Raw genomic sequence first — 25,400 nt, forward strand, 5'->3', positions numbered from 1 at the left:
TGTCTAATAGTTACAAAATTGGATATTTTGTCTATAATAATCTCGCATTTAGTTAATATAGTATTTATATATTTTTAATTTAATGTGTTTTCATTAAACATATTTTATATCATTTTTTATTCCAACACGTTTTCGAAGACTCTTTTGTCTCCGGTCTAATATTTATATTTTTACAAATAAATTGAGGTTTATTATTATTATTATTATTATTATTATTATTATTATTATTATTATTATTATTATTATTATTATTATTTTTGTGAGAAGAAATTTTAATTATTATTAGGATTAATAAGTTTGTTGGAGATTTAATAAAATTAAGCCTATAAATCATGTAATTGAATACATGTCACAAGAGGTCATGAATTCATGTCGAATTATCAGAAAATACGAAAAACAGTAAACGCGTACCGGAATCAATTGATTGATCTAACATTGTAGCTATGGATCTTCCAAACCAACAAAGAATCGACCACCTTATTATTATCTCAGATGGGAGAATGAGCGTCATCTGGAATATGTGTGCAGTATATATTATGTGTCTTGGGGACCATAATATTATATAACATTAGTAGTTTTTGACACATCATAGAAGAATTAATTGGACTGTATTTCTACATATAAGGTGGATCATACCAATTTATTCAATAATTTGGAAACTCATAATTAATTAAATCACTTTATTAAGTCTTTTATTAAATAGTTTATTAATATATAATTAATTAAATTTAACGAGCCCACAAAATAGTATTTATATATTTTTAATTTAAAAAATAGTATTTATATATTTTTAATTTAATGTATTTTTATTAAACATGTTTTATTTCATTTTTTACTCCAACACGTTTTGGAAGACTCTTTTGTAATAAATTGATGTTTTATTATTATTATTATTATTATTATTATTATTATTATTATTATTATTATTATTATTATTATTATTATTTTTGTGAGTATAATTTTTAATTATTATTATTATTATTATTATTATTATTATTATTATTATTATTATTATTGAAAGATAAGTTTTCTTAAATTACTTGTTTTTATGGTCAATGACTGAGTCGATGCTTTTTTTTTATTTGCGAGATGATTTTGGAGTGTCTATTTTTAGTCGTCGGGACATTTTCTTAAAAGGTCTCCTATGTATTCATTACTATAACAATGTCTCACCCAATCTCTACCACATAATATTACAATTTAAGAATAATTCGAAAAAATAATTCGAGCTCGAATAAAATGATACTCAGAGTAGATCTTGTTAAACAAAAAAAAAAACATTGTGTGCAAGCCTTAGGCGATAATAAAGCTAAAGCGGGTGCTTGAAGGGCTCCAGTTCGACTCGAATTCGATTGAGGTTGGAACAAGCCGTTAGTAACGTTCCCCATGATGGATAAAAATTTGTGTTAGATGAATATCGTTAGATTCGGTCACGATAGTAAGCACCGATGACGTCACACTTTTTTTATATTTCATCATATCCAATAAGTAAGTGTCACCTCATTGTAGCTCACATAAGTGAGTACGACTGATAGGTGTGCATCATAAAAAAAATTATATATATATATATATATATATATATATATATATATATATATTTAAATCATGATTATTTATAAACAAATTATAAATATAACCCCTGTTTTATAAAATTGAAGAAAATATGTATATTTTCATATATTTTGTAAATTTTCATATATTTTAAAATACATGATATTTATAAACAAATTAAACCTATAACCTCTGTTTTATAAAATTGAAGAAAATACGACTAATTTAAGCTTCTTCGACTGAATATTTTAGTATGATCGTACGAATGAACTTTTAGAATTACACGTAAAATACCTACCAACTAATTACATTTAATTACATTAATTACGAGTGGGCAACAAGTTTAGTTCATATTGAATTCTCTTTTTTTTTTTAAAAAAAAAAAAATTTTATGTGCACTAAATAAACATCGAAATAATATAATAACTTACAAACCAGATAAAACACATTAAACGAGTTATATGTGACATGCTCATTCAATTTTTTTTATTTTGTTAAACAAGATAATGAATATTGTACAAATTGAAAATAAATTTTTTATCGCGATAAATTTTTATTCGTGTTTTGTTATTTAAAAGATTGTGAAGAGAAAATAAATTATAGATCTAAGATTTTATTTCATCTCAATGAAAACGATCATGTGATTAATGGAGACATGGACCAGAAAAAAATTGAAACAACAATATTTTAAAAAAATAAATATGGAGTTTATATATATTTTTGAGTAGTTGGTCTTACGAATCTTTATTTGTGAGACGTGTCAATCATACCGATATTCAAAATAAAAAGTAATACTCTTAGAATAAAAAGTAATAATTTTTCATGGATGACCCAAATAAGAAACCGATCTCACAAAATATGACCTGTGAGACCGTTTCACACAAGTTTTTACCTATATTTTTAACTCATTTTTTGCCGGGCAGAAATTTTTAAAAATAAATAATTTTATAAGAAGATAATTTTTATATATTATAATTTTAGTCAAAGAGAATATTATTTAATTTTTACCCACTTAATTTTAAAATCATTATCCCAATATCAACGTAACTCTTCATTTACAATTCTCAAATTTCAATTTTTTCCAAGAGAAAATTATATTTTTATTATAAAATATCGAATTACTGATTAAATAAATTTCAGTGTATCAGAAGAAAACAAATTTTATGTAAGAATTAAATTCATTAAATGAGGACAGGTCGCAACATTTAAAATATGCATGTTATAATGCTAGCTGTATGTAGAGTCCTACTTAATAAACATGTCGGTTAGAAATAGTGGTATTTAAATTAAACAAAAACACGTGTGAGACGGTCTCACATGTCGTATTTTATGATACAGATCTCTTATTTGAGTTATCCATGAAAAAATATTACTTTTCATGCTAAGAGTATTACTTTTTATTGTGAATATCGGTAGAATTGACAAATAAAGATTCGTGAGACCGTCTCACAAAAGACCTACTTTTTAAAATATATATATAATTACAACAAAAATAAATATAAATATTTATATATCGATACATCGACATTTACAATTATAATATCACGATATTTTTATCAATATATCCCCAAGTTTTGACTTAAATGAATTTTTTTTCATTCTTTTTTAATAATTTTTAATGAAATAACTTTAGATAATACTCCATTCGTTTCGGTCCTTGGGGAAAAAGTCTACAAAAATCTGGTCGAACGATGCACCTAACTCATAAAAATACTTTTGAGAATATAGACTTTAAAGGAGATAGAACTAGAGAGCATGACCAAGACTTGTTAGGAATGGTTTCGTGTCCAACATTTCAAATATATCTCCAAGTTATAAAAAAGAGATGAGAAAATTTTCGTGTTTTCTTCTATATCATATCAGTTTTTCTTATACCATATCAGTATGTTTTGGTTCACACGTCATTGTTCCGACGAAATAAGACTAAAAGATAACAAAATATAAAGTTACAAGACTAAAACACAAATTTGACAAGTTAAAGAACTAAACATTACGAGTAGGTCTCATATGAGACCGTCTCACGGATCATAATTTGTGAGACGGGTCAACCCTACCCATATTCACAATAAAAAATAATACTTTTAGCATAAAAAGTAATACTTTTTCATGGATGACCCAAATAAGAGATCCGTCTCACAAATACGACCCGTGAGACCGTCTCACACAATTTTTTGCCAAACATTAGGACGTAAATGACTAAATTGAGTATTTTATAAAATTTATATGTTAGCCTTATAATCCATCAAATATTTTGTATACCATTTGTAAATTTGAATATTAAATTTATAATATTTTTTTAAAGTCATTCTATTATATTTTTTCAGTTGAGAGATGAGTTTAATATAATGGATAAGTCTCATCTTATATAGATAAAAGACAAAAACTTGTGTGAGACGGTCTCACGATTTGTATTTTATGAGATATATATCTTATTTGGGTCATCCATGAAAAAATAGTACTTTTTATGTTAAGATTATTACTTTTTATTGTGAATATCAGTAGAATTGGCCTGTCTCACAGATAAAAATTCATGAGACCGTCTTACAAGAGACCTACTCGTAAGATAAATAGACTTAATCTATATTTACAAAAAAAAAAAAAAATTGATACTTTCGACAGAAAAAATAATATTTTTTTGAATAAATCGAATTAAATATATATCTCATAAAATTAATTCGCGATATCTAACTAGTTCTTTGTCATATGCCACTTCTTTCTCACTTAGTATATTTTAAAAAATTCATTTTTGTATGAAATCTTAGTTATCCATGTTCATGCGGCGGTTTGCACTTATTCTTTAAATAATAAATAATTGTTTGACTCGCTGTTATTCAATTCTACTTGCTAATTCAATAGATCGAGCTCTTCGAATCAATTCGTTTTGGTAACGGGATTCGATTGCGGTTTTCGGAGTGAATCACCAAGTGGTGGTGTAGCAATGGTGCTGCTTCTGCTGGCGGTTTTCGTTCTCGGGGCGGTTACCGCTGTCGCAGTGGAGGCGGTGGGGCTCTGGATTTTTTTACGCCGTTTGACTCGGAAAGTTGAGCGAGAAGAAATCAGGGCCAAGGATGCGGCGTCCGTTCTGTATGACGACCTCAGTTCATCTTTACATGAAAAGCAGGTGATCAATCATGGCAATTTGTGTTGTGTTTTTATTGGTGAATTGACTATTTATCTGTTTATCATCTTTAGATGTCGGGTTTATACAATTCTGTGTCTGTGTCTCTAGGATGTAGTCGTTTCCGTTACTGTTTTGACTCTGAAACGAAGAATCATGAGGTGGAATATCAATCGTACTTGAATTAGAGTTAGGCGATTATGCGATTATGATGAAAATGAAGCCGCGTTTTTTCTTGATTATCTTTCTGTTCAAATGCATTGTTCTAGTTCGTAAATATGCCTTTGCCCCTTGAAAAAATCTTTGTGGGAATGCTCTCCTACTTCCAAATATTCTTTCCCATCACAGGGGCTCATATCCATGTGTGTTGAAATTCAAGCGAATATTCCCTTTACATTTGTTAAATGTACAAGAATGGTTCAGTAGTTGGTTTAGCTAGTAGGCTTATATCCATGCTGAAGACCCAACTTCTGTTACTGGATCTGAGGCAAGATTAACAGCCCATGGATGTCACCAACCTCCGCTTCATTGTTCATGGGATTTGATGGTTGACATCTTCCTTTCAACTGCACCAAAAACTGATTTTGTTAATCTGATTTCTTCTAGTATATAATTATTTTCTTGGGCTTGTTAGGACACCTTTTCCGAAACAACTTGATGCAATTGGTACGTCACAGACATGTCATTATAATAACAGTAAAGTTTCTCGTTTGAAATCTAGCAAAAACCATGGGATGGGGGAGTTACAGTAAAATTAGTTTATCATTCTTCTTTTAGTAATAAATTGTCAAATCATAGTGTGCCCCTTTTGCTTGCATTATGTTCTTCGACTTCCTCTTAAACCTCTTATATCTCTACTCGTGTCTGGCCTTCGCACTAGTTAGAAATTTTGCTGTGTTTTAATTTTCTACACCATATTTAACCTGTTTTCGTGTTCTTTTTCATTGAATTGTGTTGCTTTGTCCAGGGGGCTCTATGGGTTTTAGAACCAGAAAAAGTTCCAAAATCTTGGTGTGATGGCAAATTGCCTGTGGAGCAAAGGCGGAGAAAAGATATCCTGGATGTTTCACCTGTAAAAAAATATGCAAAACTTAAAGATCGTTGCCTGATTCTAACCGAGTCCGATGGTTCCGAGGCAAAGATTTCACTCAAGTGCTGCAAAATTGCTGCTGTTTCTGCAACAAGCTTGTCCTCAAAAAAATGGTGATTTTATTATTTCTAGACACATTTTAGTGGACTTAAAAATGTCGAATGACTCAGAACCTAGTCACATTGATACGACATTTGGTATATTATGTTGTGATTGTTATGCCTTTCCTTGTAGAGGATTAATGGGCATATTGTTGGGTTTTTTCATATTTTATTTCATTCAAAGAATACCTTACTAATAATCAGTGAGTAGAATGTGTTCTGACTCAAAGGGGAAGAACAAAATTCTTGTTTTGATTATGAGTACAGTTATAATTTGGCTGGTTCTGAGCTCTTGGATGTTCTAGTTTCTGCTATTGAGTGCTTCAAGCAGTAATCCTTAAGAATTTGACATATTCCTGGTTTTTTAGCTAAAATGTAGGCAAGAAACATTTATACTTGCCAGTTTGTGAGAATTTACAGCACACTGTTTTCTAATAAGGAGCTTAATCTAACCAAATAGATCATATAAGCGTTATAGACTCGAAAAAAATTCCTATAAATAGGTCAGCTATAGATTTTGAATATGACTATCGAACAATGAGTAAACCAATAAGACTCTTCCTCAGTGACATACTTTAAAGGAAAATAAGACCCGTTTCATGGATAATACTGATCTTGGTTAAATTAATGGCTTGGTTTGGCTTATCTAGTTATTGACTTGATGTTTTCTGCTTGTAAGAATTTTTATTTTGCCTCATGCCTTCAAGGATATGTGAGTTTGTTATCAGAAATCTAAGTGATGATAAGACTATATTCATGGCAATAATACAGTAAATAAAAAAGGATACAGTTTTCAGTTTTCTTAGGAGTTTATCTATCTCATAGTTGTCAAAGGCGAGCGCCTCTCGCCTTGAGGCGAGAGGCGCCACCAGGCGCGGGTGTTGCGCCTGGGACAATCCCAGGCGCAACGATTTACAAAGGCGAGCCCAGGCGCGCGCCTGGGCTCGCCTTGGAAGGGCTCTCGGGCGCGCCTTAGTCGCGCCTGAGATTGTTTTTTTTTTTAAATTCTGTTTTGTTTTTTTTTTAATATAAACTTAAAGGTCAAAAGCCCAGCCCAATCCCAAACCCTAGCAGCCTATGTAAGAAATTATATAAGCGACAAAGCTGTGAAGACTACCACAGAATACAGCCAACAACGTGACGAGTGACGGCAGCGTGAATAAGACAAGAGAAAGGTCAAGAACCAGTTAGTGAAGAAGCTCAGGTATCGGTTCTTGATATTGTCGATATCTTATTTCTATTTTTACTTTTTAAAAGCAGAAGTGCCGGTACCTCTTTTAGAATTCATATTAAAGAATGTAGCACATGTGCAAAGAAAGATAGAGAACTGGGAGAAAGACATGCAGAAATCAAAGCATATTTGATTGGACCGCTTTATTAAATTAAAATGAAATTTAAAACTACACATGTCTTGAATCCATGCAACCGGAACACGTAATCAATAATATCAATTGGACTGCCTTTAATATCTTTTAATATTTTTTAATATTTAGACAAACCAGGGATCCCACTACCTTTAAGAGTTTAATATATTTTTTATGGCATGATAAATCCAATAACTATGTGTATGTTCGAGAGTATCATAGCTCATCTTTAGAAAATAATTGGCAATGATGTTATTTTACAAATTGTCTCTCGAATTTTCCACTTTTTTATTTTTTTAAAAAAATATATTGCTACATGCAGCGCGGTGGTGGCTGCCAACCGTTCAATGCTGTAAAGTATGATAGTTTTAAGGAATTTTGTAGAGCTGCATCTTATTGTACTCATGATTGGAAGCCCCCAAGTTACCATGAAGTTAGGGTAACTTATTTAAATAAAGAAATACAAAGTACGAAAATCCTTTTGAAAGAGTACGAGGCAGACTATAAAAAATATGGATGTTCATTAATGGCTGACGGATGGACTGATGGAAAAAATAGAACTTTAATTAATTTTTTGGTGAACGGTCCAAGAGGGACAATATTTTTGGAATCTGTGGATGCATCCGGCTTTTCTCATACCGGTCTCAAGTTGTTTGACTTACTTGAAAAGTATGTGGAGAAAATTGGTCCAAAGAATGTTGTTCAACTGGTTACAGATAATGCCTCTGCAAATATTTCAGCAGGTATGAAATGTGAATTCAAGATATTACTTTGTAATAAGTATTAAATTTTTTATTTATAAGCAATAACATTAATCTTTAATATGCAGGGAAGTATTTGACGATAAGATTTCCACACATATTCTGGACTCCATGTGCTGCCCATTGTTTGGATTTAATGCTTGAAGATTTGTTCAAAATTCCTGTACTGAAGAAGGTTTATGAAAGGGGGATGATGGTGAATGGCTATATATATAATAGGCCACAAGTCTTGAACATGATGAGAGAATTCACAGGTCAAAGAGAAATGATTAGGGCTGGGAAAACTCGTTTTGCCACTGCTTTTTTGACTTTAAAAAGGTTTCAAAAACAGAAGGTGAATTTAAGAAAGATGTTCACTTCAGAAAAGTGGAACACGAGTCGATTTGCGAAGGAGGTAGAAGGTAAACGTGCAACAGAGATTATATTGATGCCTTCGTTTTGGAATCATGTTGTTTATGCCATTAAAGTTGGTGGCCCAATTATTAAAGTGCTTCGATTAGTTGATGGTGAAAAAAAACCTGCCATGGGGTATATATACGAGGCTATGGATCGAGCTAAGGAGGCTATTGCTTTGGCTTTCAACAACAATAAAGAGAAGTACCAGAAGATTTTTGAAATCATTGATAAAAGGTGGACGGATCAGCTTCATAAGCCTTTGCATGCAGCTGGTTACTTTTTGAACCCGGAATTCTTTTATACGAATCCAGAGATAGAAAAAGATGCTGAAGTTATGAAGGGGTTGTACGAGTGTGTTGAAAAGATGTGTGAAGATGTTGACGTTCAAGATAAAATCACATATCAACTCTCAAAATATAAAAATGCTGATGGGCTTTTTGGCGGTTCTATGGCTATTAGACATAGAAATAAATTATCACCAGGTAATTAATTCTTGTTTTTTATTTCAAGATCATAACATATTGTTGAAAACTTTAAGAATTTTAACTTCGAAATTTTGTTTATCTCATTTGACAGCTGAATGGTGGTTGGCTTATGGTTCTACGACCCCACAATTGCAAGATTTTGCTGTTAGAATTCTCAGTCTTACGTGCAGTGCTTCTGGTTGTGAGCGGAACTGGAGTATGTTTCAGCATGTAAGTATTTAAATTTTAACATTAAATAGATACTCTTGAGTCTTGACATATTAATTGTAGTTATTATTTCGAACAATTCATGAAGGATGAATGTATTTTAAAATTTTTGCAGCTTCATTCGAAAAGAAGAAACAGGTTGGCGCAGAAGCGTTTGAATGATCTAGTCTTCATTAAATATAACAGGGCATTGAAACGTCGATATGATTTGCGCGACAAAATTGATCCTATTTCATTGGATGATATCGATGATAGCAATGAATGGTTGATGGGGAGATTGGACAATGAAGAAAATAATCTAGTCTTTGGGGATGATGATTTGACATGGGGTGATGTAGGCCGAGCGGCTGGGGTTGGGGAACCGATTTATGGTTTTAGATCTCGTGTTTCATCTTCTTCAAACGAGGTAAGGGCATCTACATCCAAAACAACCAGAAAAAGGCCAATTTCACATCTTTTGGATGAAGAGGAAGAAGAAATTGATGTTGATCAAGAAAGTGGTGAAGATCAAGAAGAATACAAGTCCGAAAGTTCTAGGGACTCTGATGATTCGATGGAAGAAGATGAACTTGATTTAGATGATTGAAGAATTTTAATCTTGTTACTTATTATTATGAGCTTATTAATTATTTATTGTTTTGTGTGACATTGTGACTTAATTATTTCATATTTTAATATATTATTCTAAGATAAATATATTTTTTTAAATAATTAAAAACGGGCGCCTTGCTTCGGTAAGGCGCGCGCCTCGCCTTGCGCCTTGCGCCTCAGGCTCCAGAGCCCTTGTGCGCCTTGGTGCGCCTTGCGCCCTTGACAACTATGATCTATCTACATGGGTACTCTGAAATTATATCTATTTTTTCATGGGTCTCCAAATTAAAATCCTTCAACTTACTTTTATTAATTTCCTGGATCCCATTTGGATTGCTGAAATTTATTGTTCTGGAATTTTCGATTGACTATATCTTCTTCTAATGTTTTATGTTTCAATTTCTGGAAGAGTTGTAACTTAGATTAGTTTTCCTTTTCTTGTAACAGGGCTAAAAGGTACCCAATCAGATTGGAGAGCAAGGATTCAGTTGTATATAAGGGATATAACATTGTTTACCTATATCTCGAGACATCTTGGGAGAAGGAATCCTGGTGTAAAGCACTTCGTCTTGCTTCATGTGATGATGACGACAGAAATAGGTGGTTTTCCACTTTGAATGTGGAGTTTCAGAAATACCTAGCAGCACTAAATGTGGGATGCCCTTCGGTTTTGAGGCCCTCTGCAGGTTTCGGTGCTGAATTACTTGATAAGTCGGTAAAAGTTGACAACTCTTCATCAAAAGTTCGCCAGTTCCTGAAAAAACTTGCAAAGAAGGCTACTAAAAAAGAGCAAGAATATAAACTTGGTGGCACTTCAATATCAGGCCACGAAGATAAAAAATTAAGTGTGAAATCTCGCTCGTTCCAAGACTCGATTCTTTCCTATGGTTCACGAAAAGTTGCCTCAATAGAAAAACCTCTGAATGTTTCTGTTGATGATACTTGGTTGTCGTCATCAATTTCAACATCAACTGATTCAGGAAGCAGAAACCATTTATCTGGAATATCTGATGCAGATTTTGATGAAGGAACAATGTGTTTGAACCTGTTAATTTCACGACTTTTCTTTGACTTGAAAAATAATCCGAAGATTAAGGATTCAATGCAACAAAGGATACAGGTTTGTAATATCTATTTGTTCCTAGTTCCATATGCTGAAGCACATTAGACCATGTTTGACAAAATGTGCCACAAGTTATACATCCATAATAATGTAAGAGCATATTTTAACTTGCATATAGAACGTGAAATTGCAGTTGATATCTCCGGTATCCGTTAAAATCTTTGGGTTCTTATTTGTTTTTCCTTTATGATGAGTTTAAAATTTTTCCATCAAAAATTAGGACGTTACTTTAAAGGTATGTATTCATGCAGTTCATACACTGATGCTAAAATCAGTGTATGAGTATGTTTCGTGTATGTGACTAATTTTTGTACCATGCAATGCTATAGAAAGCATTATCCAACATGCGAATGCCCAATTACATCGGTGAAGTCACATGTACAGCTATGGATCCTGGTACTCTGCCTCCACGAATTCTTGCGATGAGGGTCCATCCCTCAAATATGACTGAGATGTGGGCCTTGGAAATTGATGTAGATTATTTAGGAGGCACAATTCTTAATTTTGAGACAAGGCTTGAAGTTCGAGAACTGGAATTGGAAGGAGAAAAAATGCAGTTGGAGACGAATGAGGTTGGTGATGTCACATCTGGTATCCTTGCAGATTTTGAAAGTATTGGAGAACAACTGAAGCATTCTGAAGAGGTGATGGATGAAACAAAACAAAAAGATGAAGCAAAACCTGGGCCAGGTGGTTTTGTTAATTCAGTGCAGTTTGACTTGTGTTGTATCATATGTCGTACTATGCTATGCTGAACAACGATGACAATTGAGCTATCTTGTGACCATATTGATAGTTACTCCAAAATTATTGAAACACATATAAATTTTTTGAAGGAAGTATGAGTTTTGAATCTGTTTGTTAATTGTGGCCTAGCATCTGATCGTTCAATTTTTGGGTACATGAAAATCCAGCCCTGCGTTTAAAATAATTTATAGACCCTATATACCTTTTCTCAATTGTTGGTTCGATGCTGTACTAGAGGTCAACTGAGCTGAATTGTTAAATGTCTTTTCCTTAGACGGTATCATAATTGACTTGGAGCATAATAAGAAATAGAATCTTTTTGTCATCTGAATGAACTGTTTTGTTAAATGTTGTTTCCTTAAACTGTATCATAATCGTCTTGGGCTTTCGTCAAAGGTATTTTGTTTACTTTTCTCACCATGTGTCATCTATATTACCATTTGTCATTTATATTACCTTAAAAAATTCACAGGTGAGAATGACAATCCCAAAAGTATTCAAAATGTATCATCTCAAACGTCTAGATGGAAGTCTATGCTGCATTCTATCGCCAGACAGGTCTCACAGGTCTGTAAATGCCTCCTTTCTTCTGTAGGTGTTTCATCCATCAATCAATCTATTTCATGTTGAAACGGACCTGCTATTATGTTTAGATACATAGCATTAGACTGTAGCCAATGCATTTTCTCTTCCTTAAGATTTCAGCATGTGGTGTATACTTGGTGAATTTGTTGGTCCAGCGTGTCTCAGTTTGGTGGAATTCAATTTTGGGCTACTTAAAATTCCCCATAAAGTTTTCGTTTAACTCGAAAGAGATCGTGAAAATGTGATGGAGCAAGTTTATTAAAAAATTAGAATTGTTTAATTTATTATATCCAGATTTCGATGATTAGATTGATCGTAAAAGCTTAAATTCCAACTATTCATGTTCAAATATTTATAATCCTTTTTAATCAGTCACTAAATATGTGCTAATTGAATATAATAGAAATTGATTTCAGATTATATCAGATTCATTGACTGTCATAGTCTTATTTAAAAAGTATGCCTGCTCTACAAGAGGATATATGACTTAATTTGTTCACTTCATCCATCTGGTGTTTAATAAAGAAATAATTCATTAATGTTTGCCTTTTGGCTGGCCTTTTGAACTAATCCATATTCTTGAGCCTCCCCAACACACTTGCGCGAGAAACCACCCCCTTGATTGCATGTCATTGAACAGTAACTGTTTGATGGAGATAAATTGCACTACTTTTAGCTTTTTCATTTTCTTCTTTTCATCTCATCCCCCTTCTGCACGTTTGTTGGAGTGAGTTAGTGTTATATGTGGACCAATAATTTTATTTTACTATTTAAAAGTGTGCAAGGGGGTGGAGAGAGAGGGGTTTTTGGTAGTTTTGGTATTCCAGGAGATGCACAAATGTGGTCTTTTGGACGATTCTGTTGTCATTTAGTTCCTTTAACCTCCATAGTTTGGGAATAATGTCACAAATGCTTGTTTCTACGAAGCCATGAATTGCAACAAAATGTGGAATTTCGTCTCTATCTTTATTATTCTTTATTGGGTGAAGGTTCCTATCACATTAAGGATCAAGATTTCTTCTCTTCGTGGAACCATGCGACTGTACGTGAAGCCTCCACCGTCAGATCAAATTTGGTTTGGGTTCACATCTATGCCTGATATTGATTTTAACTTGGATTCTTCTGTTGGAGACCGCAAAATCACAAGTGGGCACCTTGCCCTGTTGCTGATTAGTCGATTTAAGGTTAGATTTTTGTTTGCTAATAATATTTCTTTATTGTCATATCCCTACGTATAACTATTTCCATAAATGCAAATTTTCGTGTATCTTGTGGTATCTTTCTCACTTATTTTTATAGTTTCTCCAATTTCCTTTTCATACCTATTTATCCAAATCCAAAAACCCGAACGTTCCACTTGTTGTTCATGTGGTTGTTCATATTTCATTTAAAAATTATATTTTGCTTGAGGGCCACTTTTTTTACTTTTTTTAAACATCACGTATTGCCTTTGGCTCTGTTGCCCATTTTGGCATGGAATGGGAAAAGCAGTGAGATGGACCTTAAATCTGGCATGGAATGACGAATAAATGGGTAGTATATACAAAAATATAATAAATGAACACGGGAAAGATTTAGAAAAAAAAACCATAGATTTGTTACCCTCATGTATCAACACCTTAATTATCATTCTTCTTTCACAAGTGGTAAATTGATTAATCAACATGATTATTGAGTTTTCAGTGATATTGATAATACGTGATTCCCAAGATGAAATATTATATGATTTTGTTCCGTCTCGTCAATACACTTAGCCGAATGAGCATTTTTTCTTAGATTAATATTATATCATTGAATATACGTTAGATTAACACTGTAAGCAACACCAGCATGGAAATGGAATATTTTCGTGGGCATTGGAGTTCATTGATTGATATATGATAGGAATTATACAGATGTATTTTTTAAATTGTTTCAGCACACATACTTTCACTACATTTGATGTTTAATTGTTCAATAGCGTAAATAAATAATTTGGATAATAGTTGCGATAATATATGTTTTGCTATTTTTACGTTTTATTTGTTTGACAAAAATATGCACGGAAAGGTAATGAACTGTACATGATGGTGTTATGGAAGTGACTTGGTCATCTTGGCAATATCTACCATTATTCATCCAAACCATTATTCTCCGCCCAATCTAAGAGTTGAAGTCATAGCATTATTCTTGTTATAGTAGCATATGCTGAATCTCCAAACGGTTTGAAATACTCTGTTGGGTGCAATAATTGTCTCTGCTGGATAGAACAGTCAAAACGTGGTGGTGTTTGAGTTATTGTACGGTTTAAAATATTTGAATATACAATGGTAAAACTTTTGGTAAAACGGTAACACTCGGTCCTATAATTGATATTAAAGTCAAATTCACGGGTTCGATTCTCATTGATTGCAAATAGTGCAATTATTGGGAGGAATATTGTCGGATGCAATAATTGTCTCTGTTGACTAGATCGATCGAAACGTGGTGCTTGAGCTGGTATATGGTTTAAAAGATTTGAGATGCACAACTAGCACCAGCTATAACTTTTGGTAAAATGACAAATGTTCGGTCTTACATATTTCATCTTGATCTGAGCAAAATCATGGAGATTTATGCATCAATATGTACATGTCATGGGCTTGTTTGCCACTGAGCACTTTTCTTGATCTTCTATATGCAGAGTTTGTTTTTCCACGATCATCAGGAATCCTAGACTTATCCCCACATCTTTCTTTCAGGTGGCTATTCGTGAAACCTTGGTTCTTCCTAACCGTGAGAGTCTTGGCATTCCTTGGATGTTAGCCGAGAAAGATGACTGGGTCCCTAGGAATGTCGCTCCATTCATTTGGTATAAAAATAATCAAGATTCTGTTACTAATAGCACAAAACGAGAAGTACCGAGCTTCCAATCTGGGGAAGCAACACACGACGTAGAAGCCAATCATGGAATTCCCCCTAGATCAGAAACCAATATGGAAAAATCAAAAAATGTTGGTCATGTCCCAGCAACAACTAGTAAATCTGTGGAACCTCTTGCAGCTTCATCAAGCCCCATGCACGACTTGACAGCGAAAGATGGTTCTTACGAAGAACTTAAATCCCCTCTAGTTAAAAATGAACTCCAAGGTTTTGTTCCTCGGAGCATAGAAGATAAGCCAGATGCTCTTACGTCCCAGTCACACGAGTTTTTAGAGGGACTACATATTCATAACACAGAAGAAGATGATACAAGACCTAAAAGAATTGGTACAAAAGAGCGAATGTTTGGATTAGGTAAGAAAATGGGGGAAAAACTTGAGGTCAGGAGGCGTCACATCGAAGAGAAGGGCCGAAATTTCGTGGAGAGAATGAGGGCACCATGAGGATGAAGTTTAAGATCCTAAATGCAATTGCTGGCTGGCCCGCTTTGAGATCGAGCTGTTCAAATTCAGCTTCTTGAATAGTGAAGTGCGCAAAAGAAAAGCCTTTGATCTTAAGAGATGCTCCATCAAACTTGTATAGCACCAACTACAGTGTTTTTTTAGGCAATGGATGACTTAGATATTACACGAGTTTTCCTGGTCCTTGGCATGTGATTGATCTGATATTATACAAGGAATCATAATTTCCTCCATTTTTTCATGTTGTATACTCTTGTATAATAACCCTTGTAAAAATCAAGGATACCGAAGTTTTGCTTAGCATTTAGATCAAGTACTCTGCGCTGCTATGTTGCTCGAGACAGAGAAAAGAGAAACTCCATATTTTTAGTATCATTAATTAAATACAGCACAAACCAAATTTGTTGCTTTTGCGTGATTCAATCGTAACAAAGGAAGGACCTATATTTGCAATTTAAACCCGATACTCCTTCATATTTCATTTTCGAGACAAAACGTACATTTTACAGTCGTGGGAAGCTAAGCTAGCCGAGATTTTTCCTTTGGCTGAGCTTGTTGAATGCTGCACAGGCAAAAAACATGGTTAACTCTTATTTTTCTTTTTATTTCTAAAAAAAAGAAAGAATAATGGAAATGATGTTTGATTCTTACATCCCATAAATCTCTTGCATCAACTTCAGTTGATGGGTCGAGTCCTAAGTCTGACCAGTAAGCTGCGATGGTGGCTTCGGAGGATCCTCTGTTCCACAGAACAACTGCCACTCTATTCCCACTCAGAGCTCCTCCCCATACCTGCATTCATAATCGAATCAATTTGTTAATTTGAACCCTTTTGAGAAGCTAGTTACTTATAAGCTAGATCATTCAAATTATGGCCGTTAATGATTTTGAGTCTTTGTTGTTTAAGGATAAAATCATTTTTAATTCCTTGTATTAGAACTATTTGGGCCGATCTTATATCTCCACACGCCCTTTTTTCTTCTACTTCTTACAATGCTAAAAAAAAATTTGTAAGCAAATGGAATTTCTGGCCGTATTGCAAACAAAAGGGAGGAAAATGATTTTGGTCCCAACCAATATGGACAAAAAATGTGACTACCCTTTTTGTATCGGTCCTTGCTTTTGAAAAGATTATTAATAAAATTTGATCGAGCAGCGGTTCACTTGTTAACCCATAGGGGATGGGGTGTGAAATGTTCTAACCTCTAAATCTCCATCTTTCTTGATCTTCTTCCCTTGAACACCAAGTTTATCTGCAAATATGCCAAAGAATTGTCAATACTGATGTTTGATTTCTCAGACAATGCAAAGCAATAGCCACCAACTTTTTTCTCCATTACTCACCCTGGTTGACTGCAATAACCTCTTCGTTGCCTAGAATTGCACGAGTTACATTGTCCATTGATCGAACATCACAGCCGATCAAAAGAGGCGCCTAATGCCAAAAAATATATCAAGAATGTCCATTTAGTGCAACTTATCCTTGTTTTGTGGACTAGGTAGCTAGTGTTGTCACTTACTTTCATTAATGCCCATATGCTGAAATGTGATCGATATTCTTCGGTTGTCATGCCGCCATTTCCAACTTCCAACATATCAGGATCTACCAAAATCATGCAGTCAGAACTTCAAGATTCTTGTTAGGATAAATGTAGTTCGTGTTTCCCCACTTTGTATGAAATACATAGTTACCATATAATTCTAATTACTTGTGTGGTGTCATAACAAAGGAAACAATTTTATACATCATTGGTTTTAGTTTCCTAGTATTGAATGCCATATGACACAACTTAGGGGTTGAGCGTAAGTTTACCATTCCATCCACCCGGTGCAGCATATGACGCCCATTTGTCGTTAAGATCTGCCCGGGAAGTCATGCTATAAAAGCACAAGTACTCAATGAAAATAATTAAGTTGAGTTGAAAGGGTAGCAAGAAAACAGTTTGTTCACCTCTCCCAGATATCTTTAATGTCTCCAGTTGTTCTCCAACTGTTCCCTAGAGACTTGGCCCAGGTTGCAGGATCTTCTCGTCCCCTGCGATTTGGAGTTCGAAGATATATGAGTTCTGTTCCAAGTAAGTCCATGAAAATTGTTACCTCTTATTGCCTATAAACTATTGGTATCTCATGGTAAGAAGCTTTTAATCAAATTTGGTATCACAAGTGTGAATACCAGAAATCAATCAAAATCCATCTTTAACAAGACTTTCGCGAATCTAATATGAATATTTCCTACTTTTCACCTAAATCAGCATTTCTCCATGTCGTCGCTTAGGCCTCATGGCCAAACGACTTAGCTTCTTCCTGTTGTCATGCTATAACCAAGTAATATAAGAGAAACGTCGATATTAATAGTCCTCCATTGCTGTCATAAGAATCATAACTTACCATTCACAGAGGGAGAAGAAGATGGATCTCCCTGAACTCATTAAAGCCTTTGCCATAACAGGATATCTACTTCACCGAACCATAAATCACCCTTAGTTAGATGAGCCATTTATAATAAGAAAATTTTATTAAACTTCAATGGAACAAGTAAAAATATCACCTTTCTTTGGGGCTGGTACCATCATGGTTACAGTTGTCATACTTCAAGTAATCTACACCCTGTCATTTATATTAGCTTGCTTGTGCCGTCATATGCAACTCTTGAAAACACGCACACACATAACGTGCGCACGCATGTATATATATGTATGTATGTATGTATTAACAACATAGTCCTACCCATGATGCAAAAGTTTTTGCATCTTGTTCTTCATATCCAAGGGACCCTGGCATTTGTTTACTACATGTCAGAGTCCTGCAAATAATATGATCATGTTGCCACAGAATCATGGAATATGTTGTTTGATGTGATTTATTAGTTAAGAAAACAAATGTTTACCCTGCATCAGAGTAAATTCCAAGCTTTAATCCTTTTCCGTGAACGTAATCCGCCAGTGCTTTGATCCCCGAAGGGAATGTAGATGCCTTTGGAACCAAATTCCCCAGAGAATCTCTATTCAGTTCAGCCCAGCAATCATCTTAAATCATAAAGGAAATCATCACCAAGAAATAACATGTTACATGAATAATCGAAGCTCGTTCGATGTTAACATACCGAGATTTATATATTCATATCCTAGAGCAGCAAGCCCGGTTGACACCACGGCATCCGCTGTCAAAAGAAACATGCAACATAAAACTAAATTTTTTGGACCATAACATTTATGATCCATTATTGATTCAAGATTCAAGAAATGGAGTCACCCGTTTCTCTAATCAGTGTTTCCTCAATGTCACACTTGAAATGATTCCAGCTGTTCCATCTGAAGAAGAATTCATCATTACAATAACAATAGAAAACATTGAAACCAGACAAATATACAAGCGACCCCCTATCTTTGTGATACTGAGTGACAAAAGTCCCCACGTTTTCGACGAGTTTCGAAGAACTAATCTCACCCCATCTGTGGAGTTAGGCCGAGCTCTTCATTCTTGGTTAAGAAGTTCTTCTTCTTTCGAGTAAACGGCGCAATCCCAACGAGCCAGATGCACCATAATGCAACGACCAGTAGCAATATTCCTCGTACCTTTGAAGTGCAAAGTAAACGATGATCAATTGCTAACTTCCCACCCATATTTTGATCGGCAACGATGTTACTCCGAATGTAAATGGATGACACACACAGAAAGGGCCTTCAATGGCTTACAAAAGATGCCGGGAAGTCAACCATGAAGAATGAAGAGGACACAGGAGATGAAGGCAAGTTTCTTTATCAATTTTTATGCAGTTTTAGTCAACATCGACTCCACCACTCTATTTTTTTATTGGATTATTGTTTCACCACGAAATATTATTTTATGTATGTAACGAGTAAAATTAATAATTATTATTTTTTGAATAACTATTTAAAATTGTTGATATAAAATAATAAATATATTTAGATTTTAAATATTATTATAAATAATTATTATATAAAAAATTGTTTATAACACTCAAATGAACATAACATTTTGTTTGTCAAAATTTTACATAATAAATAATATTTTTCAAAAATGCACATTTTTTGTAATTTTTTTAATTTATTAGATGAATAAATTTTGTTTAAATTTTTTAATTATTTTCGAGGACATATTAAAAAATATTTATATTAAAATTTTAATTTTAATTAAGATATATAATAATAAAAGTTTATAGACAATTAATATACTAAAAATTCACTATGAAACTCTTTTAAAAATTTGAAAATTATAATATTATATAAGAAAAAGTTTATATTTTATTTAATATTATAGAGAGTAGTGAGATTAAATATATAAAAGTAACACAAAACTCAATATCATAATAGAAAGTAAATAAAATGATATAATCAATAAAAATACTTAAAGATAGTTTATATTTTCAGAATATCAGATTCCAATTTGAATTTTAAAAAGAAATTGAAAATGCTTCACATTTAGTTACAGATTTATTTTCTATTTGTTTTGAAAATGCAGTAGGTGGAACTCATAAATATTTACTTTTATAACATATTATTTTTGCAGAAACTTTATAAATATGAAAAAACTTTGTTTATATATTTATAATAAAAATAATGCACATCTACGTTGCCCATGAGAAACATATATTAGAGTAATTAGAATTAAAAATAAAATTAGTTACAAAACAAAAGATAATAACAATAATATTGTAAATTTTGACAATTTGTATTAATTACGCATTGAAATTAATTTGGAAAAAAAAACATATTTGTTTAATTTAAAAAAAAAAAGATTTGGACTACTCAATTTTTTCTCAAATCTTTTTTATCATATCATTTTTTTTTGTTATTTGGCATATTCTCTAAATTAATGCATATATTATATTATAATCTTCAATTATTACATTTTTTTGTGCGGTCAATGATCTGCAATTTTTTTATTTACAATATTGTTTGCTATTATTCTCTTTAATGTAAATCGACAATAATTGATATTGGATGTTTCTACTTTCCTTGTCACCTTTAATTTATTACACTTAAATTTGATAACATATAAATGACATATTATTATAACAATCTATCATCACATAAAAAAGTAATGACGTACTAAAAAATTGATTTAATGTTGTCATTTATTTTCAATTTATAATAATAATAATAATAATATTTGTGTCAATAAAGCATCTTTTTACTTATTTTTATGACATCTATTTTAATATTTCATATTAACTCATAAGTATAAGTAGCACATTTAAATTAATAATATCATATTGATATTATCTCTAGAAATTAATGTCATTAATTTTCTAAATTGTTTAAATATTTTCACGGGATAATTTATTTATCCTTATTTTGAGATAAATTCATTGCATTTATAAAGTTTGAATAGTAAATATAACTTTATAGTATAATACATTTAATTTAGAAACTGAATTAATTGTATGAAAAATAACACTTCTTCTTTCATTTCTATTTTTGTGTGTGGCTCAAAAGGGTTAATATTTTTGTGTTTTATATTCTCCATCTCACTTTAGAAAGTTTTAAAAACCAAAAAAAAAATTTCATGTCAAGAAAAATATTTTTATTTATTGTTTTTCTTGTCTATATATTTATTATATGTGAACATATACTCTACTTCATTGTTAATCGAAATATATCTTCATTATATAATTTGTGTACATTAAATATGAATAAGTTCATTTTGTAGTTTTTTTATTACTTGGACTTAGGCTGGTATATTAACATGTGAGATATATAAATATAAGAATTTTCAAATTCAATTTATTCACAATGATTTTCCATAGCAAAGACTGTAATGCCCAAGAATTAATCACTGTTAATTTACGAGTATTGAATACTAATTTAATGTGATTACGAAAGGGCTAACCGAGACACGAAATGAGTTTCATGAGAGTTGGAAGTGTGCAAGGGTAGTAGCATCGGCGCACATGAGCGTCAAGTACGCGCGCACATGCGCGAGACGTCCAAAAAAGTCGGCGCACATGCGCGCACATGTGCGAGAAGTCCAGAGAGTTGGGCGCGAGGGTACCCGAGAGTTGTGAAGAATTCCTCGCGCATATGCACCGAACAGGGGCGCGCCTATGCGCGAGCTACCGAGAAGTTAAGTGCGATGACCAGTAGGTCTCGCGCATATGCGCCGATTGATGTCGCGCATATGCGCGAGACGTGCTGAACTAAGAATAAGCCACACGTCCATTACATGCATGATATATATATTATAAACGAATTCTTTACCTCAGAATCAAGGAGAACGAAGCAACTTTCAGAGAAAGTTTCAGAGAAAGAGTGGAAAATCCTTACGCCTTTTGTGAAAAATCCGTCCGTCTGATTTCGAATCCGACTTCGGTACCGAGTTCATAGCAACGTAGGCTACAACTGGACGTAAGTTTTACTACGTTTTGACATGTTTTGGAATTATGATATTGTCAGAATTGAATAGGACTCATATATGTTGTTCTTGACATGTTAGACATCATATATCGAAGTAAGATTAAGAAACGGACTGATTATGAAATTGTTGTGATTTTCTGAAGTTAATTGACTAAGATATGATATCAGATTGTATTGGTTTTGATTATGAATTGAGGGAATTATTATCTGGTGATGTGGTATTGACGGGGATACTGAGTTTGTACCGTTATGCCGATGATTTGAATTAAATCCAGATTAATCAGTTTCAGTATTGAATTGAGATTGGAATATTGATATTAGTATTCTCGATATGTTATTTCAGATTTACAAAGACAGTCTTGAGTTCAGAACTGAGATTGCTTCAGACCGAGACTACAAACGGAAGGTATAAGTCAATGTGGTATTGGGAGATCGACTCGAGTCGGTTTAGACTTGAGTTTCCCTAAATCACATACTTTACTTTATTGCATTGATATTTGCATTGATTGGACTGATGTACTTGTCTTCTTGAATTATAGATAACAGGTATTAAGACGAGTAATCTTGTGACAGAAGTGCCTGATAGTGGCGGGATCGCCACGGGCACATTGCACGATGTCTCAAGATAGGATATTAGCGATAAAGCTACAGTCTATGACGGTTAGGTCAGGACACCGGATGTTTGGTTATATCGAGTAAATAGAATTGGAATTTCTTCTATTACGGAATTCGATATAGGAACACCATATTTGGTTATATCGAGTAAATAGAATCACTGTTCCTTCTATTACGAAATTCGATATAGGAACACCACATCTGGGAAACGGGAACCCTAGACTAGGATTGAGTCTAGTCTGAATTGTAGAGTTACGAGCATTGTCGACAGTCTGTAATTGATTATGTTTCAGATTTTGATACATATTGCTGTTACCTGTTACATGCTTTATATTTGTTTATATGATTGCATGTTTCGTTGATTTATACTGGGATTATATTCTCACCGAAATTATCCGGCTGTTGTCTTGTTTGTATGTGTACATGACAACAGGTGGGACAGGATCAGGGTCCAGGAGATGAGGCGCATAGAGTGGAGACTACGGACTTGGATGTATATAGGGTTTTGACACTTGATATTTAGATGTTGAACGTTAGTTGTACTGATTTGTAAACGGTACAGGACTTGTACTTTATTTTATAATGAGTTGTATATTAGTTTGATTTCACTACGTTCCGCATGTCAAAAAGAAAAAAAAAATTAGACCCTTTTTTCTAATTGATTAATTAGTCCAATAATGATTAAGAATTTGATTAGCGTCCGGGTCCCCACAAAGACCAACGCAAAATAATGAAAATTTGTTTTTATAATTATTTTCAATATGGTATAAAAACAATAGGTAGATTATTTTTTTTTTTTTTTAGTTGCAAAATACAGTGCTAAATGCATGTAGGCACTATTTCTTGTGGCGATTGCCGTCGCTAGATTGAGATCTGCAGGGTGGCGGGTACTTCGACTGCCTCGTTTCTTTAAAAGTGATAAATGCATGTAGGGGTACTATTTCATTGTGGCGATTATACAGTCTGAATGATCAAACTTTGTTTATTTTTTTTTATTTTGATGATCAAAAAATCCAATATTTCATTTAAATGTTTTTAATAATACTTTCATGAGTTTTATTGCGTATTGTTTCAATTTGAAAAGAATCAATTATAATTTAATCTACAACAATATCTGAAAACCGAAGAATGTTTCTACATTTAAAAATCGAGTAACATGTAAGGGACCAATTCAAAACTAAAAGTTGATGCATCCTTTTTCTTCTACTTTTACAATCGAATAATGTAAGAACGAGTGTTTTCCGCTTTATCAAAAGCTATAGATGATGGTAACGATGCAAGTCAAATATATTAAACCATATAACAGCTCAAGAGTCTTCCCAGTAGGAACAATTTTTGTACCCAACAATTTATTTCCTAATAATTGTGTCACGCCCCGAGACCGGGGTTAGTCGACATCGGCGTTGTTTATCAATCACACAATTAAAAACAACCAGCCTCGTAGCACAGTATAAATCGAAAACAAGTTTATTTCATAATTTCTCAAAAAAAAAAACAACTGTCTTTACAACTGAATTAAAATAAATCTGCGGAAGCGTCTAACATAAAATTGAAAGTACTAAAATTCCAAAAAAAAAGAATAACATAACTAAACTAAATCGCAAAATTCACCATCCCCAAAATTGTTCATATTCTTCTTCTTCAACATGTTCTTCAGATTTATCTGGGGAAGATTGTAAGGGGGTGAGTATTTTGGGAAATACTCAGCAAGTGGGGGAATTTGAATACCACATAACATTTTATAACAATTTCGAATCATAACATAACATGCTTTTCATAATCGTAACATCATATTCATAACATAATAACACTACGATTTTTTCACCTTTCCATGGTTTACTGATATCAGTCCCTAAGTTTTAATCCTCTAAAAGGGCGAGGCCATAAAACAGTTCTATCCCACTGTTAAGGGCCATATGTTGGAATTCCACCCATTTTCAGGGAATCCTCACAGTGCCAACAAAACGTACCAACTTTCGTAAAAACGTATAGACGGTGTTCGACCGAATTTTTAAAACCAAAACCGAAAATTCATATGCATAAAACCGAAATTTAAAATAGCCCGCTTACCTTAAATTCTTGAAAAACTAGGGTTCTTCGAAATTCCTACTTCACTGGCTGGACGGCGGCAGCGCTTCGCTGTAGTCGAAAATTCCTAAGAAGACTAGGGGAGACTTTCGAAAATTTGAGTGTGTTGTGAGGTGTGATTTTCGAATACAGGGCCCTCCTATTTATAGGGGTTGGCTGCTATCGGGATCGAGTGATATCGCGAAAGAATCTGACTTAAATCTTTTATCTCGAATCGTGATCTATCCGTGATATTGTTCGAAATTTAAATCTTTTATCACATACAAATTTCGAAATTTGCATATATATCTACTGATTAATCTCGAATTCTTGGGATTTTATCATCTTTTGCCTGATTTTTATCCCGGTATCTCTATATCAACTCAAATCTTAGATAATATCCAAGATTACTCTACCCAAGCATACTCAAATTATTCCTATGATATTAATATGATATGATCCCGATTGTACAAAATCCCGGGTTTTACATCCCTCCCTCCTTATGGGAAGTTTCGTCCTCGAAACTTGGGTTGGCTTGGTCTCCGAAGAGGTACGAGTATTGGTCTCTCGTCCTTTCTTCTAGCTCCCACGTGGCTTCTCTTTCGGTGTGGTTATTCGAAAGGTTCAGCTTGTGATTCGACTTAAGTCTTAGTTTCTTAGCAAATCTCTTAGATACCAAGGAATGCGTAGCACCACAATCAAATAACGCATAATCAGACATTTTTTGAATTAGGATGGTACCTGAAATGACTTCATTGGCGTCGCTGGCCTCTTCTTGAGTCATAGCAAAGACCCTAGCGTTAGGCTTGTCTTCCTTTGGCTTGTGGGGGTTAGCTCCTGAATTTGGCTCAGTTCCTTTG

General features: G+C 33.3%; 3 protein-coding genes across 3 annotated transcripts; 2 read left to right on the forward strand and 1 right to left on the reverse strand.

The window, feature by feature from the left end:
- The first annotated feature begins 4,335 nt into the window (after window positions 1-4,335).
- Window positions 4,336-15,647, forward strand: LOC140819300 (uncharacterized). The gene is made up of 7 exons (XM_073179305.1): window positions 4,336-4,672; window positions 5,637-5,872; window positions 10,112-10,784; window positions 11,117-11,477; window positions 12,007-12,101; window positions 13,109-13,303; window positions 14,840-15,647. The coding sequence occupies exons 1-7, from the start codon at window positions 4,490-4,492 to the stop codon at window positions 15,461-15,463; spliced, it is 2,367 nt and encodes a 788-aa protein (XP_073035406.1). The 5' UTR covers window positions 4,336-4,489; the 3' UTR covers window positions 15,464-15,647.
- On the forward strand, window positions 7,554-9,914 carry LOC140819301 (uncharacterized). Its single transcript, XM_073179306.1, has 4 exons — window positions 7,554-7,967; window positions 8,054-8,863; window positions 8,958-9,076; window positions 9,189-9,914. Exons 1-4 carry the CDS (start codon window positions 7,751-7,753, stop codon window positions 9,657-9,659), a joined length of 1,617 nt encoding a protein of 538 aa, XP_073035407.1. The 5' UTR covers window positions 7,554-7,750; the 3' UTR covers window positions 9,660-9,914.
- Window positions 15,648-15,826: 179 nt separating the features above from the next.
- Window positions 15,827-19,259, reverse strand: LOC140819303 (alpha-galactosidase-like). The gene is made up of 14 exons (XM_073179309.1): window positions 18,929-19,259; window positions 18,734-18,792; window positions 18,585-18,641; window positions 18,369-18,507; window positions 18,209-18,284; window positions 18,030-18,088; window positions 17,870-17,935; window positions 17,433-17,516; window positions 17,295-17,359; window positions 17,002-17,084; window positions 16,826-16,916; window positions 16,685-16,734; window positions 16,133-16,273; window positions 15,827-16,043 (listed from the first exon to the last, which is right to left on the reverse strand). Exons 1-14 carry the CDS (start codon window positions 19,102-19,104, stop codon window positions 15,960-15,962), a joined length of 1,230 nt encoding a protein of 409 aa, XP_073035410.1. The 5' UTR covers window positions 19,105-19,259; the 3' UTR covers window positions 15,827-15,959.
- Window positions 19,260-25,400: the final 6,141 nt, after the last annotated feature.

This window comes from Primulina eburnea, chromosome 18, assembly GCF_022965805.1.
Source record: "Primulina eburnea isolate SZY01 chromosome 18, ASM2296580v1, whole genome shotgun sequence".
Lineage (NCBI taxonomy): Eukaryota > Viridiplantae > Streptophyta > Magnoliopsida > Lamiales > Gesneriaceae > Primulina > Primulina eburnea.